The sequence below is a fragment of the Poromitra crassiceps genome (assembly GCF_964638095.1).
Source record: "Poromitra crassiceps genome assembly, chromosome: 13".
NCBI lineage: Eukaryota > Metazoa > Chordata > Actinopteri > Beryciformes > Melamphaidae > Poromitra > Poromitra crassiceps.
In genome coordinates, this window is record NC_139644.1 from 25,430,458 (window position 1) to 25,447,252 (window position 16,795).

Here is a 16,795-nt window from a genome sequence, read left to right on the forward strand (position 1 = left end):
AGATTTCTGCAGGTTTTTCCGGGCGGAAAGCGAAGTCGAGCTCTGATTGGTTGATCCGTCTGTCTGGTTGTCGGATTTGTAAAAACGGATACATTTGCGAGTCGCTGCAGGGCGCCGTCCGGCCGGCATGTCTTGTTTACGATGAGGACGGACTATTAGTCAGCGGTGTATCAAGACATCTTCGGTAAGTTAGCTTCACGTCAATTAGCTCAATAAACCATATTCAATGACGCTATGGTCTGTGAATCTGCGCAATGGCCCACAGAAGAGCGCTTCAACGTCGGCAAGTCTGACAGTCAACGGCTATGACTATTCCCTGGTAGTGAAGCCCAGGCTGTATGTTGTATGTTGTTTTTCACTGTATATCTCGATGGTCGTTCAGGAGCCCCACAAAAAGCTCTACTCTCCGCTGTGGTTAATTAAACTGTCTGATCCAAATAGTGAAAGTTATTTTATGGAGACCGTTGGCCGAGCAGACAGTCAAGCTAGCTAGCTACCTAGCTATAACATTAGCCTACCCCCTACACATCAAACTTTGCATAATGAGACCGGGGTCTGTTCCAGCAAGTAGACCTCACTCCCATTTTCATCAAATCCCCGTTGTCATTTGATGGAAAAATATCAGCGTGGAATTGATTTGAGGTTGAACGTAACGCTAAAGCTAGATTTACTATACTATTCCATATCAATTAGCGAATTTACTGCTTGCCGCGTAGTGATTTTATTACCTTCCCTGCTAAGCTTTTTAGATAAATGATAAATACATTGTAAAAAGTGCGACACTGCCGTTACGATAAAGATACGAAGTGCTCATTTTCTATTTTGGTACCAAGGCTATTTCCCAACGTGCATCTGCATCCCCTTGACAATTCAAACGGCTGTTTAAAAAATAAACGTTGTAGGCTATTGCAGCCAATTATGCCCTAATTATTTACTGTTCTTATTCTTCATTGCAGAATAACCCCCTGCCCTAGACCACCAGATAGTAAGTGAAGCCTCATTTTGCAATACCTATATTCCAGTGCTTTCATATTGGATTGACACCCTGCATGTTTGTTGTGTTTCCCCCGTTGTTATTTACAGAGGAAGACAGAGTGCCAGGGGATGTTGACCTATCCCTCTGACTCACTCCCTCAAGTAGTTTGTCCAATGGATGAAGATGCTATTCCCTCAAACCCTTTCTGTAGTGCACCTCCCCACAGTGAACCTCAGCCACCTCTCCTCCCCCTTTCCTCCGTCACTCCCAGGTATAGTCCTCCTCACACCTTTTTCGTTGCTTTCCAGTCGGTGTATTTCCCCCGTCCTCTGCTTATTTTGGCACATTTCTCTTCCTCACACTTATGGATCAATGCTTTGTAGGACTACCAGAGTCTTAACACGTACAGCTCCTCGCTGTATAGGAACCACTGTGTTGTTTATAGGCTGAAGGCTACTGTTTTCTTTTAATGTTCACAGTTGTAGGGATGATGGGATATCTGGCATCAGGAGGAGTGGTCGCATTCAAAGGGTTAGAGATCAGCAGAGCCACAAGGACAGCGGGGCAACGCCGAGACCGTCCAGTCAAAACCCGTCCCCCGCCAAGAGAGAGAGGGAAAGCAGCATGGTAGACCTTTTTAACTTATAGCTCTTGTTTAGAGACTATTTAATACTTAATACATACAGTAATGAAAAAAACACTAGTTGCTGATACAGTGCTCATGCAATTCCTATGCATCTCTGATTTCTAGGTGCAATTGTCACAGTCTCTGTCAGTAAAGCTGCTGAGAATCGATGGCTTACATGTACACGCAAAACAAAACAAGGTCAAATTGTCTTTACTTGCTTCTCTCGGTCTCTCTCTCTGTCCCTCCTCTCTTTCTCTTCTCCATCAATTATCTGTCTGCATGGCATGCCGTTGATGGTGTTTTTCTTGCATTAAATCCGTTGGTGTCACTAATCTGTTTGTGCAGAAGCCGTACTGTATGTGTGTGCCAACACTGGAGACCTGTACAGTGAATGGGGTGTGAGGGTTAATTGGGTGATTTAATCCTACTTCACGTCTGTTGCATTTGGCACAGACAAGCAATCATGTGTCTAATTTGACCCTTCACCCACGAAAGCCTAAATCACTGATATTACAGAGAGGAGTATATCGTCATTGTCTACTCTTTTGTTTGTCATTGAGCAAAATTGTAGAGGTGTACTGATAACTTTGAAAACGAGGATTATTTTCTTTTTCACAAATACTGACAGCATGTTGCATTTTCCCTACATGTGTCTGTTAACCCTAACCCAGCTAGAATGGGGGGAAAAAGAAAGAAAAAAATATTCAACTGGGGAAGTATAGTGAGTAAAGATGTAATTGTTTCTTTTATTTAAAAAAATGAAAAAATTATATCCTGTACACTACATATAAGCTATTTTGTACAACATTTCTTCTGTTTCCCCCCAAACATCACAGTGACATGTGGCATGATTTTACGCTTTTATTTTCTGGTATTATTGACTGTCTGGCTGGTGCGAGTGAGCCCCTTCGCCTCTCCTCCACTCTCAGCACCTGGCACTTTAGCTTGACACAGCTGACACTTTGCTGCACTGAGATCAAAGAATCAGCACACTGTCGACATTTTTCTTTCGGCCAGAAAAGTATTTATTGCACCACAGCACTGCTCTTTAAAGTATTGGTATCGGACCAGCTTAATTTGCCGATTTTACTTGGGAGCCTGATTTGGGAGCTGGATTGGCACTAATACTGTCGGTGCACCTCTGCAAAAATTGTGCTTAATTTTTTTAAGCAACTAACTATTTTTCTTCTCCTGCAGAATGAACATGATTTTGATGTTGCATCAGAGTGTCCAACTAAGTAAGTGTGATAATTCATTGTTCTCAGCTTGTGTATTCATCATAATTATTTGTTCAAATTATAAATGTAATTATGTGGAGAAACGGCTCCAGTGTCCCCTGTCAAAATGCTTGGGAACTGAAGAAAAAAAAAAAAAGGCTGCATCTTTGCTTGAAAGCAGCGACCAGCAGTTACAGAGGGTTCACTTCAGTTTGACACTGTGGGCATTTTTCTCTCTCCGTGCAATTAATTTGCACGTCAGTAGAATTTTTCAACCCTATATCCAGTCAATGCAACCGTGCACTGCATAGTATACCAATGGCGAAGTTTTGCTGAGCGATATTGTGGCTTTTATTTTTTCAGAAATTCGCTTCCGACATGTACACATCTGTTGCTGTGAATAGTCAAGCGGGTCAAAATTAGCCTCACAATTTCATGCTGTTTATTGCTGTTTATTTATCTTGGTGTCTAAAAGGCTTTATATGAGGATAGAGGAAACGTAATGTATAAGAGGGGAAGGAGACAGTCACTAGATCTCAGAATGAGGGGAGCTTTGTCTAACATGAGCAGGGCTTCATAGGACCAGCTGTAGTTTATGGTAGGATGGCAAATGGATGAAGAGCTTGGCATCAGCAGCCAAATGATAGAGGAAACTTAGATATTGATGTTCATTTGGGAGTGACACCATTCTTGTTTTTCTAAAAATTCAATTTCCCTTTTCTGTATTTGTTTCTTATAGGCACATGGAACAGACAAGCCAAAGGAACATGGCAAATATCTCTGCCACAGAGAATGTAGATAAACAGTTTGGTGAAAATACTGCACAGGATCCTGACCCCCCTCAATCAAACACCCATAAATCAGACATGAATACGTGTGGGGATTTGGCTTTTGGACACACTGTTGAAAAAGCATCTACCGTCAAGAGTTGGGTGATCGGCCCGTTGTTCCAGACATTGAAGTCCAAGATGGCCAGTTTCACTGAGATCGTCATGACTCCTGTTAAACTCTTCAAAGCTAGTAGTCCACAGTTTAGTGACCATCCAGACCAACTCACCCAGTGTGACCTGCATGCCATGAGAGCATCTAGTAGTGAAAACTCAGAGCCCAGCAAAACGTTTCATACAGAAGGACAACGTGAGAATGGGGATGAGCATAATAAAGATGACCAACTGAATTCTTCGGCTTCATCTGAAATAATGCTCAATGTTCTCAACTGTTCTCCAAAATTGCTGTTGGATGAGGACATGTCGGCATGCCGCTCAGAACAGGTGGATGAATGTACATTGACTGACAAGAAAAGGAACGCAAATGAGTCTGTGCCTTTGCAACACAGTCCTTTACTCTGCAATACTTTTGAGCAAATCACAGACTCTAACGAACCCAAGTCCTCCGCTCTGCTGAATCAGCCCTCTGATAATGGAAGTGCCTCATGTGAGCCCAAGTTGGAGAAGTCCAGTGAAATGGAGGAGCAGGAAAGCAAACCAGGTGCTCAAAACAAGCCGCTGCCCAGAACACGTGCTGGTAGAGCTCTATTAAAGAAAGGTTCCTCCAAGAATTCTCTATCTGAAGTTAAAAAGGAAGAATCTAACCTTAAGGCAAATGGTGAACAGCCTTCTCGCATATATTCAACCGAGATAAATTACTCAAGTGATACTGAAAAAGCTCAGTCATTATCATCCTCACGCCATTATACTCCCCCTGACATGGTCTGTCTTCCAGATGATGGCGGCAGGAATACAGACGGTGTCTTCTCTGTTGGAAAAAGCCTGCAGTGCCAGGAGAACTCCAGTGGTGGTGTGGATGAAAGTGTCCTGAAGCCCACCCTCAATACGCAGCCTGACTTGTTGGAGAATCCAGCTGCAAGTCTTCCAAAAGCAAAGAGGAGGTTGAAACTGACCTCTCAGTCAGATATTGAACCAAACGTAGCCAAGAGGAAAAGACTGACAGCAGATAAACGTACGAAATGTAAAAAAAATGGAGAAGTATTAAATGTGGCATCGTACAGTGGTGTATCAAGAGGGTTAAAACCACCAAGAAATGAAGGTGCCTCAACAAATACCGCCATAGACATGGACATCATACTGAATCCTGCTAGAACAAGAGCACCTATTGCAGCAGGTACGAAAAGGAAAAGCAGAGCTGGGGGGCAAATGTTTCCCACAGTAAAGGAAGCAGTGTTGGAGACAGAGAGTGAAAATCCCTCTGGTAAGATGTCGCTTTGCTCACTGGATAACAGCAATGGTGTGTTGGAGAACAGCCATAAGGACAGTAACAGGAAAAGCAATACTAATGGTTCAAGCAAAAGGCCCAAGAAAAGAACCAGTGTCAGTCTCAGTAAACGTGATGTGAACGCTGACAACATGGATCTGGAAACCACTATGACAGCCACTTCGGCAAAAGAAATCAATTTATTAAAAGGCATTGTACAGCCTTTAGATGCAAAGCTGTGCCGGTCTCAATCAGCATCCAAAGCCCATGTTCCCCCAGTGTTGAGTGTGGAGTCATCCCAGAGCACAGAGTTCATGAATTTGAGCAGGAAACCTCTCAAACGGAAATCACAAAAACAAAAGAGGTCAACTCCAGAGCTAGACGACACTTCTGTTTCTACTGCTTCAGCAGCATCAGTGGAGACATTAGAATTCAATTCCATTGTCCACCCTTTAGAAGCAAAGATGTGTCCGTCTCAATCAGCATCCAAAGCCCAGCCAAAATATGTCTGCCAAACGAAGGACGTTTCCCCAGTGTTCAGTGAAAAGTTGTCCCAGAGCCCAGAGTTCATGAGTTTGAGCAGGAAACCAATCAAACGGAGATCACAAAAACAAAAGAGGTCAACTCCAGAGCTAGACAACACTTCTGTTTCTACTGCTTCAGCAGCGTCAGTGCTAGAATTCACATCCAGAGATTTAATTAGCTCTCGGTTTGTTCACAGGGGTGATAGCTGGAAAACAGAACTGAACCAGCCATCTAAGAGGCCAAAAAAGGATTGCACGAAATCTGTCAAATCTTCTGGGTCGGGTCGTGCACAAGTGACAAAGAGAAGTATGGATACATTTAACAAGGCCGTGAAAGAAAGGCAGTCAAAAGAAGACAAAGATGAAATATCAGAAGCGTCTGTGCATTTAGAAATGACCCCAGTGGAAAATAATCAGAAACCTGTTCCTTCACCCTGTCAACCTTCTACAGACTGTTTTGTCACCACAAGAAATCATAGGAAAGGAAGGACTACTGCCTCTCTGGCAGATGAGGTGTTTCCCAGCGATGCTGAAGCAACTAACCTTAGTCACGACACAACTATTGATGAAGCAAGAGAAGAGCTTGATGAGGATTCATGTACACACAGGGTCAGGAAGAGGGTGAAAAGTAGGCCAAGCAGAGCAGATAAGCAAAGGAGACAGTGCAGGGTTTTGCGTAGTAAGGCACATTCAGATGAAGAGGAGATGAACTCCATCACGAAGGAGGAGCTCGACTTGGCCAGTGCTGCAGGACCGTGCTCTACAGAAAAGCACGACCTTTCAAGCCGCCTGTTACGCAGCTACTCGTGCCCAGAGATCCCCTCCCTCCTCCACCACGACACGCCCTGGACTTCCCCCCTGCACTCACTGCAGCACGGCAGGATCCACGCGCCGTACCAGCACCAGACTCCCCACGTTCCTCCCGTCCGTCCTGCCCACACGTCGCCCAGACGGGCTCGCCGACACACCGTCTGCAGTGTGGAAGTGAAGCGGGAGATCGCCCACCTGTGCCTTCGTAAGGAGGTGTACCCGTCCAGAAGATCCGCTCCTCCCTATGGCGGCATCAGCCAACTTTCTCCCAGCACTTCCCTCTCAGCTCTGGCCTCCTGTTTTATTTCAAGCCCCTTGGCTTTCCTCTCCAAGAAGCTGGAGAACAGAGGAGCCGCCGGCAGCAGCACTTGCGGTCATGTTTCCTCTCCTTCCTCCTCTGGCGTTTTCCCCTCTTCCACATCTCCATCTAGCTCCTCCTCATGGCACCTTCCTTGTTTCCTTCCAAGAATGGACACCTCTGCTGCCGCTGGGTCCTCCACCTGCAGGTAACAGACTTGTGTACTTGTTTTATCTCTAATAAGACACAGGGCTTAAAATTCTGCGTGGGGTTGCGGGAATCCTGCACATTTTCCAGAATTCCCGCATATTTTCAATTAATAAAGGGGGAGTAATCCCGCAATGGTTTGTGTGGACCGATCTGTGTTTGTGCGGAACGTTGCTGCATTCACTGGCTGGACGCGGTTACATGGGTGGACCAAATCTCACTTCCTTGGCCAGTTGACAACAAACATTAGCACGCTAGCTCTGTCTGCTCACTCCTCTCTCGACATCAACGCTCCTCTGCTGGTTTCTCGGTTGCTTGCAAACGTGTTGGATCGCTGGCTAAAGCTTAGGACATACTCCAGGAAGGCAGCGTGAGGCGGAGCTCCGCAAACCGGGAGCGCACTCCCCACTCGGGTCGAGGTGTTCATACTCAGAGTGCTGCTCAGAGCACCGCTGTTTACATAGTACAGTGAATGGCCCATGATAAAGTCAATGAAACGCAATTAAAAGTAAATAGAATTCCATTATGTTCAGTACACTGCGGTTTCACTCTCAAACGATTGTATCAGCACATGAATAGAATCGCCAATCCTGTTTTTATTGAATGTGAATAGGCCTAGATCTGTCTCAACACAGCAGATTACTTGAAATTGCTAAAAACTTAACAGTTAGAAATCATCAAAGTTTACCACATGGCTCAGTGTAGTGTACTACTTCTTCATTTCATTTATCTTCCTGTCTCTCCCATGGATCTATACGAGGGATCAGCCGAGCAGCATTTTGGTAAACAAACCGTGGCTGGCAACGGCAATGGAACCCTATGGAGTCCAAGTGGCGCGAGGCTTGAATGTCTTTACTCTAGCCGGCCAACTCTGTTTACATTTTAAAAACTGCAACTGTTCACACAACTTTAACACGACATGCATATATTATACATCAAACTCTTGAGCTACTTCTGCTCTCACCCAGAATGTCAAAATATAAGCGATGTGATGTATAGTTTTTGAGATATTAACGTTTGTTTGGCACAACTCCTACTATTAACTGCCGCGGGGTTCCGCATTTCTGGGTGTCAAGTGACGTCACGCTGATTCGTCCTATAGGACAATGTAAAACACATACTGTAGTTGAACACGGGTTAGTGTCTTGCCCCAAAGTCTATAAATCCCCCCCAAAATGTATTAATCCCCCCTATCTGACGAACATAAGGGGGGAATTCCCCCTAGTTTGCAAAGTGAATTTTAAGCCCTGAGACATTTCATGATGTGCCAATGCTGTACTGAATGTGGATTTGTCTCCTTCAGTGCGATTCCCTTGGAGTGTGAGATCGAGACAAGACAGCAGAGCGAGGAGGAGGAGGAGGAATATGGCGAGGACACAAGTTGCTCCAGTCAGGAGTTTGAGTATGCAAGATTGAGAGAGGAAAACGCTCTGTCTGATTCTGAAATCAAGGTATAAATGAATTGAGATGAGTGTGATGACATCTCTTGTGCATGTTGGTGCTATTTCACGAATCTGAAGACTACACAATTGGTCATTATATTTTGCAGGATGGGAGGGCATGCATAAAGTTAGATTATATGATGGAACGTTTCTATTTTTATTAAAGCATCGCATAAAAGCATGATACCTTTTAGGACAGACTTTACTGTCATTCTAGCTACTTTTGTGCTGCTGACAGCCTTCTGCTGTGCTTCAGACTGAGCCTAATCATCATTGTACCATAATTAGAGTAAAAAACGCCCTCTCTGTTATTACTGCCATTATTATTTAAACCGTTGAAACAACATAGGCCTGGTGATATTCAATCTCTTTCCTCATCGTCACAGGTGGGGCAGAAGCATGAGGAGCGAGGGAAAGTGTCGTCCATTAGAATTCGCAAAACCTTACCAAAACCACAGACCAATCTCACCCCCATGGGCCTGCCCAGACCCATCAGGTATGTACTGTATAGTGTGTAAACACTTGCTACTGAAATGTGTGTATTGTTGTGGTGGTGATTTGGACTACTGTCGTCCTTTTTTGATGGTGCTTTTTTCCCCTCATTACTTTTCAATGGCAAAGGATGTTCTCTGTAGGATTGAAAGTAGTAGAGATGAAAATGTTTAATCTTAAAGCGAAAGACTAGTGTGCTTCAAATGGGTTTTCAATTTTGTTGCGTTAACGGAAAATCCCAACTCATAATCGTGCTCATTTCGCTTCGCAACCAAGTTACCGTAACTACTTTTTACGAACTATATTGCTTGGCAGAAGAATATCCTTTTCTATCCTTTTTTTTTATTAGAATTGATTAGAATGGCAAGATTTATTGAGCATTTGTGTTGTCTGTTTATTACTATGATGTGTTACTGCCATTTTATAAAATCATTAAGGAACCTCAACACAGCACTTCAAGAGATTTGTTTCTGTATAATAGGCAAGAGGACTTTCAGCAATAACACATCTTAGCTCTTTTAAAATCACTCTTTACATCCTGATGTAGCCGATTTCTGCAGGGTCACGCTTTATCATTGGAATTGAATTGAATGCAGACTAACAGATAATACAAAATGCAAATGTCTGCCTCACAAAATTAGGTGAACAAAGTCGGCCAGTCAGCACTGGGCACTGATCTACGATTTAAAGTGAAAGCATGTCAATATCAGTGTACACCATGTTGTCCATTGATTGGTGTTCCTGAATGATTTCCTCACTGATTACTATGGTGTTTTTTTTCACAGGCTGAAGAAGAAGGAGTTCAGTTTGGAAGAAATTTACACCAATAAGAATTTCACCAAGCCCCCTGAAAGGTAACGTAAACATTACACACCTTCTTTCAAACAAGGTAAATGAGTGGGGGTGAGGTATCTGTGGCAACAGGGATTGATTTTGCATAAGTTGGTGCATTGCGTCCTCATGCAGATTGTTCCCAGGTTTAGGTGCCTGATTGCAAATTCTGGATCAGCTCTCGTGAACAATCAAACCAGTTTTATCTGTAGATTTATGCTACGCTTCTGTACAAATAGAGTTAAATCTTCCTTAATATAAGTTGGGGCCAAGCCATTTTTTGCTTTGAATTGAAAGTAATAAATCATGATGTTTTAACCCGCTCAACCATTAATTTGAGTTGTCTTCCGTCTCGTACTTCAGTCGGCTGGAGACCGTGTTTGAGATGCCGCTCAGTCGCCGGAACGGTTCTCAGTCCCTGTTTGGCCTGAAGCGCGTCAAGCGTTTGTTGGAGTTCCCGGAGGTGGGCGTGGTCAGAAAACCAAAGAAGCCACTTGTCGGTGCGGGGAAGGCGGGGCTTTCCACTTCCAGGCCGAGGCGAGGGTGCTTCCACAACCCGAAAGACGAACCGTCCCTCAGCGTGCAGGAGCTGGACACTCTGCTCTGTGCCAAACTCAATCAACTGGATTTGTGGGTATCGTTTGATCAGAAAGACAGTTGACAGATGCCTATCAAAGGGTGACTTTGTCTTACAGACAAAGACAAAAAAAAGCCTACCACAAAGAGATAAGAACACTTAACCTATGTTTTTTTTTCTCCTTTATATTTTTTGTTTTTTTGTTGGGTTTTTGGTCAACTGTTGCTCTTCTTTGGCCTACTGTACAGCATGAAGATTCGTCGTATCGTGTGAATCTTCCAGTATTTTCTAACAGTCTGGTTATTAGTGTTGAGACAAAATTATTACTGAAGAATTATATTTCATCGTTTAGAATTTGTAGCCTACAAGTTAAAAGAATAATACATCGTACACCGTAAATGTATTGGTTCATAGAAGTTGTTTATACATGTAAGTATTTGCTAAAAATGTATTATAAACTGCTACTGCATTCTTTTTTGCGCTTAAAACTCAACCGTCCAACTTGTGGCCGGCCATCCTTCCCTCACATCTGGAATAAGTAGCCATCTTTGCTTTAAACACACAGTGTCATAGGAAGATGTTTTTTCTCACAATGCCTCACAATTCTTACAATGACATTGTGCTTTCTAAAATAATAATTCGGAACGCTTTACACCCATCCGACCGCTTTTGCACAAAATAAAAGCAACATGTTAGGATTCTGACGTCGCAGCTTCGATGTTATTTTCCAAAGGCAGCTATTTCCCTCCCTAAGAAGTTATATGAACTTTTCAAACATGCCAAGAAGAGATTTTTGTGTTTATCCACAGCAACTGATTTCCCGGCCACAGCTGAGCCCCGAGTCTTTTCAGTCCATGAGTCGTATTTAGGTACAATGTATCTGCCAGTGTCTCCAAGTAACACAGGAAATTAAATATAAGTCGTTTTATTCAGCTCAGGGCAAACTGATAAATTTTTGTATCAACCATTTTACAGCTGAAGAGGTTTTTGCTGTCATTCTGTCCATACCGGAGTGTTCAGATGCCACTGTTGGTTCGCTAATCTCGTGTCATTTTTATAACCTGTGACAGGCTGAGTTTCTCTGGATCATTATTTTTGTGGTATTTATATTTGTTTTGCAAAATGTAACCTGTTGAATTGATAAACTACCTGTTTGATTTTGTCATGCCTTTACCTACGGTAATTTGAATACGATTGCCTTAACTGTAAGGTTTGCTGTTTAAATAGATGTTTTGTATATTCTGTATATCGTCTGCAGCTTTGTAACAATCTCGTTACCATTTGAATGAGGGCATGTGAAGAGCTTCAGACAACTCAAAGCACAAACATGTTTGTCATTTTTATTACAAAATGTTTCATGTGTTTATATGTGTGAATATAAAATGCAGCATATGACATGAATAAAGCTAATAAATGAATAAAGCTAATATGCTAACAATGCAATTACACAGAGAACATGTAACATGTTGACAAAACAAGGGCAGCATCTCACGATGTTGACTGAAGAAGCACTGCCAAGATTTTATAACATCTTTATTTTACTTACATTAAAGACCCAATCCTTAACGATACATTTATTTTTACTCAATTGTTTCATTCACAGATTTACTCATTTATTCCTTTTTGTATTCTCTGCAGTTGCATTATACAAGAAAGGCTAGATCAAATTTCAGTGGCATTGAGAGGGGAATGTTAAGGATTGGGCCTTTACTGTGACAGCTGCTTATAATCTTTAATATATAATGTAAATGTAACTTTGTAACTGTCAAAGTTTGTTGTAGAGTCATGCCCCAAACTAGTTTATGCTGGATTTTATATGGTCATTTAGTGTTGGAATTGTCCACATGTTCATATATCGTCCAATAAATATTACAGTATAAAAAAAAGTTACAAAGCCCCCCCCCCCCATCAAGTTCTTGAGTAGTTGTCTCTGTTCAGTGTGAAAAGTTATAAGATGAGGAATGTTAAAGAGGAAGTAGAAAATGTAAACTGAGTCAGCAGTCATTTGATCGCTAGGTGATACTAAAACACAGCAGTCTTCCTGTGTTTTGTGCGGTGACCAGTTTCTTCGGATCTCAGTCCGTAACTTTGGTATAGTTATAAGCAATCCATCCAAATCCAGATGTTCGCTTGGAACCAGTCTGGTTGTCCAAAGTGCAGATAGAGTTCATCAGTCTATCAGAGTGAGGAGGTATGAAACCAGTGCCATCAATACCGGGATTAAGACCAGAAGAGCCAACCACGACACGATGGAAATGATGCCACATTTTTTTGCCCGAAGGGAATATTTCTGGGCTTCCTCTGCCTTTCCTTGTGCCTCACGCTCACGGGCCTGTTGCAGTAAAGACAAGAGGTTTTCAATTAGAGTTTAGCAAAAATCAACTCTTGCTGTCTATGACAACTAAGTGAAGCAGTCCAGATTTAGGACTTTGAAGGATAGCATTTAAAGCTGCACTAGGCAAGATTTTATGAAAAAATAAATAATAATAATCATGTTATCAGACACAAAGTGGAGCTACAATAGAGAAGATCGTTCCATCCCCACTAACTGAGACTCCATGGATTCATCTGATTTGCCAAAATGACATATCTAATACACTTCTCCACCAGTTTGTGACGAATCAGAACTTTGGAGTGAAATCCAAACTCTCCTAAACATGAGCTGCTGGGTGTGTTTTTTTTAATTACAGGCACAAAGACCACACATAACAGACAATACAACAATGTGATAGCACAATACATCCCCACACAAACAAAAGAAAAGAAAGACAAAAACTAGAAATAAAATGACCGAAAATATACAAAAAAGCAAATAGAAATAGAATGATGAAATACAGTTCAGTTTGGTAGGATCCCCTCAACAACAATTAGTTTGTCCCACTCTTCACTGGAGCAGACCCTCTCCCACTTCATGCTGTGCTACTGAGCACCAATTGTGCATCTGCCCATAGACACAATCTCCTCCAAAATAAATTGGCTTCTCAGTTTTTTAAGGAAACTTAAATTCAAGTCTGTTTGGGATCGAGCTTAAAAAAAAAAGTACAACTGTATTCACTATCTGGAGTTTTCAAACCTTTGACTTCTGAGGTGTGACAGAAAGCAAAGAGCCAGATGATAAAAATACCTTGACTGAATTGATCAGAGCCACAATCCCAATGCAGGAGATGCCACAGATGATGCTGCTGATGGCCAGTTTCCTGTGGTGCTTGTCCTCGCAGCAGGAGGCAGCAGTCTGCCCGCAGCAGGAGGCGGCGGTCTGCCCGCAGCAGGTGCTCACTTGGATGCAAGTGTCCCCATTTTGCACATCCGCCTTTTCACTGGAGCCCGCAACAGTGTTCAGTGGGCTTTCCTCATCCGCTGTCTGAGACATTTCTGTGAAGAAAAAGCAGAAGAGGTGTTGTGAGAAAACAAATTGGAAAATGTGTTTTCATGACCTGTATCTTGAAATCCTCTCCAGTGAAACACACTTGACACAAAGGACGAGTTCATGCATAATGCCCTTGACAGTATTGCTTTTTTCAACCAATTGGGAGCCTGAAGGACCTTCCACTACACACACTTTTAAGGAGGGACACAGAAACCAGTTCGATTTGAACCTGGTGAAGGGCTGCTGAGGAACACCTGAGGGTCCAGCTGTGTAGTGGACGCCTTTGTCTACTTTAGAATAACTAGTGCAGTGCCCGTTCAAAACATGCCTGTCCGGAACACGCCGATTGCTGCTTGCAGCTTTCTCGAGAACTGCGCATGACGGTTCAATATGTGCATGTCCGAATGGGGTGATTGCTGCTTACAGCTTTCTCAAGAACCGCTTATCCAAACAACTTCACATTCGACACTGCACTTCCTTGGTCCCCAGCAACACACCCGCCAAATGTGAAATCGAATGGATGAACTGTTCTCGAGATATGCGAAGTAGCCTACACACATAATTCACTCACTCACTCTCACACACATGCACACATATTCCTGCAATTGAACTGTAGAAGCAATTTACGGCCTTTCATTGGTTGATTCTGCCAATCAAATGTGTATGCATGCACGCTTATTGGCTAGTGTGTGCTCCTCCATTTGAGTCTGTTTCATGGCTCACTGTCAAGACACTGTAAAGAAGGAAGAAAGTTTGCAGGGCTCCAAATTAGAGTGAATTAATTTGGAGCCCTGCAGTGTGCAAACGTTCTTCCTTCTTTACAGTATCTGCCTCTAGCTCTGCACCTGCCCTATTTAGGTTTGGATGTGAGTGTCTTTACTTTTTCTCACTGTCAAGACAGAAACAAAAACAAAATACCACAGATGCCTCATTGTTTATTGATTGCCAGTGGCTCTCAGTCAGAAAGTTGAACCTGAACTCATATCTAGGTAATGATAAACCAAGGAGGAATCCTTCACTCACAAGTCTTTGAGAAGGCAAAATCTAAAAATCTATAAATAAAAATGTTAACACTTTCTATGAAGGTCATGTCTATAATGCATTATGAGCACATTCATAATACATTATAATGGATTTATAAGGCTTTATACAACTTTATAAACGTTATAATCATGCATGGCAACTTAAAAACAAGGTTTATAAAGTATGAGTGGTGGACATAATGCATTATAATAAACATTAATAATATACTATAGCATGACCTTGTGAGCGTTAAGTAAAGTGACAGCACTATAAGGTTATTAGCAATTGTATGATATTATAACACAGTTATGAGGACTTATGAGCAGTATTTGCTGGTTATAAGTAAAGTGTAAAACAAAAAAGACTCTTCTTTCAAACACTGTTCTCACTTTGGCATGGAGGTATAAAGCATTATGGATGCTGGACTGATACTGTAATTTAATTATATAATACTTATTATAATACTATAAACCTATAATGTCCACCACTTATAATACTTTATAAACCTTGTTATAAGTTGCCATGCTTGATTCTAAACATGTATAAAGCCACATACATGCACTATAATGTCTTGTGAATATGCTCATAATAATGCAGTGGGGTCCAGGGACCCCCTGGGCTCCTTGAGGGGGTCCCCACCACTACCCAGCAAAATGGGGGGTAATTTATTTTCACTATAATACCATCCATAAGTAACCCAATGACAGAGTGTATGACTATTTTGGTCATGGGTTTCAGACACTTTCTGTAATCAAAAAATCTTATCAGATGGGGGACCCTGCTACAAAATCTTATCAAATGGTGGTCCGTGGTCTAATTTGTGTCAGGTTTAGGGGTCCTTGACGTGAAGAAGTTTGAGAACCACTGTAATAATGCATTATAGACATGACCTTCATAGCAAGTGTTACCAAAAAGTCTGACGGAATATTTTTGGATTTTGTTTTTGTTTTTATATGATTATTGAATAGAAATGTAAAAAGGGGGGGGGGGGTGGCCAGGATCAGTTAGATTTCCCGTCCTGATGATTCACGCCTGTGCTGATGAAACTGAGATGACTCCTCTCTCAAATTCCCTTGATGCGTTTCCCATGTGACGACGACACAATGTGAGGCGGTTAGGCACAGCTCCCATTATTAGATCAGTTGGATTGTGCGCTTTGATTTCCCCTTGTCAGCGTGCCAGACCAGCAAGTGCTTTCAACAATTGTATTGTTCGTGTAATCTTACAAGTTTTTCAGGCTCCTTTTCAGCAGATAACAGGAACAACTGACCACGCAGCACATTACAACATTCAGCTTTCTGGTCAGAAGATATTACTACATCATACATCATACATACATTTTTCATGTAGTTCAGAATGGACGTAGATGTAGATAACAAGTAGATGGCATTAATTTGAATCAGATTCTGGACACTGTAAGCACATGCTCTTCCTATTTGTTGTTGACAACATATCTGCAAGTATATCCAAGATATGTTTGCATTTCAAATGAATGTTATTTACATGAACAAATACATGTTTGGCCAACTTCTGTATATTCTGAAACACATACAGTCTGAAGTACTGGCTATGTGAAATGCTTTTTGTTGTTGCTCCAAATGAGTCAGTAAGCAATAAGACTATACAGAATTCACTACAGACACTACGGAAACTAAAGAGCCATTATGAAATGTGCTACCAACACCATCAGTTTGCAACATGTAGTATTTCCTATTTCCCCTGACATCAACACTGTGTTTAAAAAGACCAAATCCTACAACTCAAACACATTGAAACCCGACACTAAGGTTGAATCCTAAAAGTACAGACCTGATCCAGATTTGAAAAGGCAATGCTTTGAACTCGCAGTCTCTCAGTCCACTCCTTGAAGCCAAGTCCACAGTTTGTAAAGGTATTACAGGCTTGTTCTCTTGACTCCAGGCAGGTGTTTGTCTTCTTATCTCTTAAGCTCTCTGGTTAATGTTGACAGCTGCCTTAAACAGTATTATGTGGCTTCTCACAAAACCTCCTTTATCTAAAAAAAACTCCACACACTTTCTTTCGTTTTGATCTGTCTTTTCCCGTGAAGTCCCTGGGAATGCTCCCGTCCCATGTAAGTTGTTGAATGCCAAGAGTGGAGGAGGGAGCGAAACTCGTGTGTGAAACCTCCACACCCATTTACTGTTCATGCTCGCTCTCTCTCTCTCTCTCTC

The 16,795-nt window shown here is 42.1% G+C and overlaps 2 protein-coding genes across 2 annotated transcripts; one reads left to right on the forward strand and one right to left on the reverse strand.

Annotated features, from left to right (window-relative positions):
- Nucleotides 1-1,517: 1,517 nt before the first annotated feature.
- Nucleotides 1,518-11,430, forward strand: prr14 (proline rich 14). The gene is made up of 8 exons (XM_083649505.1): nt 1,518-1,603; nt 1,728-1,802; nt 2,802-2,842; nt 3,561-6,872; nt 8,175-8,322; nt 8,700-8,809; nt 9,591-9,659; nt 10,000-11,430. The coding sequence occupies exons 1-8, from the start codon at nt 1,601-1,603 to the stop codon at nt 10,295-10,297; spliced, it is 4,056 nt and encodes a 1,351-aa protein (XP_083505631.1). The 5' UTR covers nt 1,518-1,600; the 3' UTR covers nt 10,298-11,430.
- Nucleotides 11,431-11,537: 107 nt separating this feature from the next.
- On the reverse strand, nt 11,538-16,789 carry LOC310788068 (transmembrane protein 265-like). Its single transcript, XM_083649557.1, has 3 exons — nt 16,413-16,789; nt 13,338-13,585; nt 11,538-12,545 (listed from the first exon to the last, which is right to left on the reverse strand). The coding sequence occupies exons 2-3, from the start codon at nt 13,581-13,583 to the stop codon at nt 12,384-12,386; spliced, it is 408 nt and encodes a 135-aa protein (XP_083505683.1). The 5' UTR covers nt 13,584-13,585; nt 16,413-16,789; the 3' UTR covers nt 11,538-12,383.
- Between the last annotated feature and the right edge of the window lie 6 nt (nt 16,790-16,795).

Coding starts and splice junctions, on each gene's coding strand:
- LOC310788068 (XM_083649557.1), bottom strand. CDS start 13,583: ATGTCTCAGACAGCGGATGAGGAAAGCCCACTGAACACTGTTGCGGGC. Junction 12,546..13,337: donor CTCTGATCAATTCAGTCAAG/GTATTTTTATCA, acceptor TTACTGCAACAG/GCCCGTGAGCGTGAGGCACA.
- prr14 (XM_083649505.1), top strand. Junction 8,323..8,699: donor TGTCTGATTCTGAAATCAAG/GTATAAATGAAT, acceptor TCATCGTCACAG/GTGGGGCAGAAGCATGAGGA. Junction 9,660..9,999: donor TTCACCAAGCCCCCTGAAAG/GTAACGTAAACA, acceptor CTCGTACTTCAG/TCGGCTGGAGACCGTGTTTG.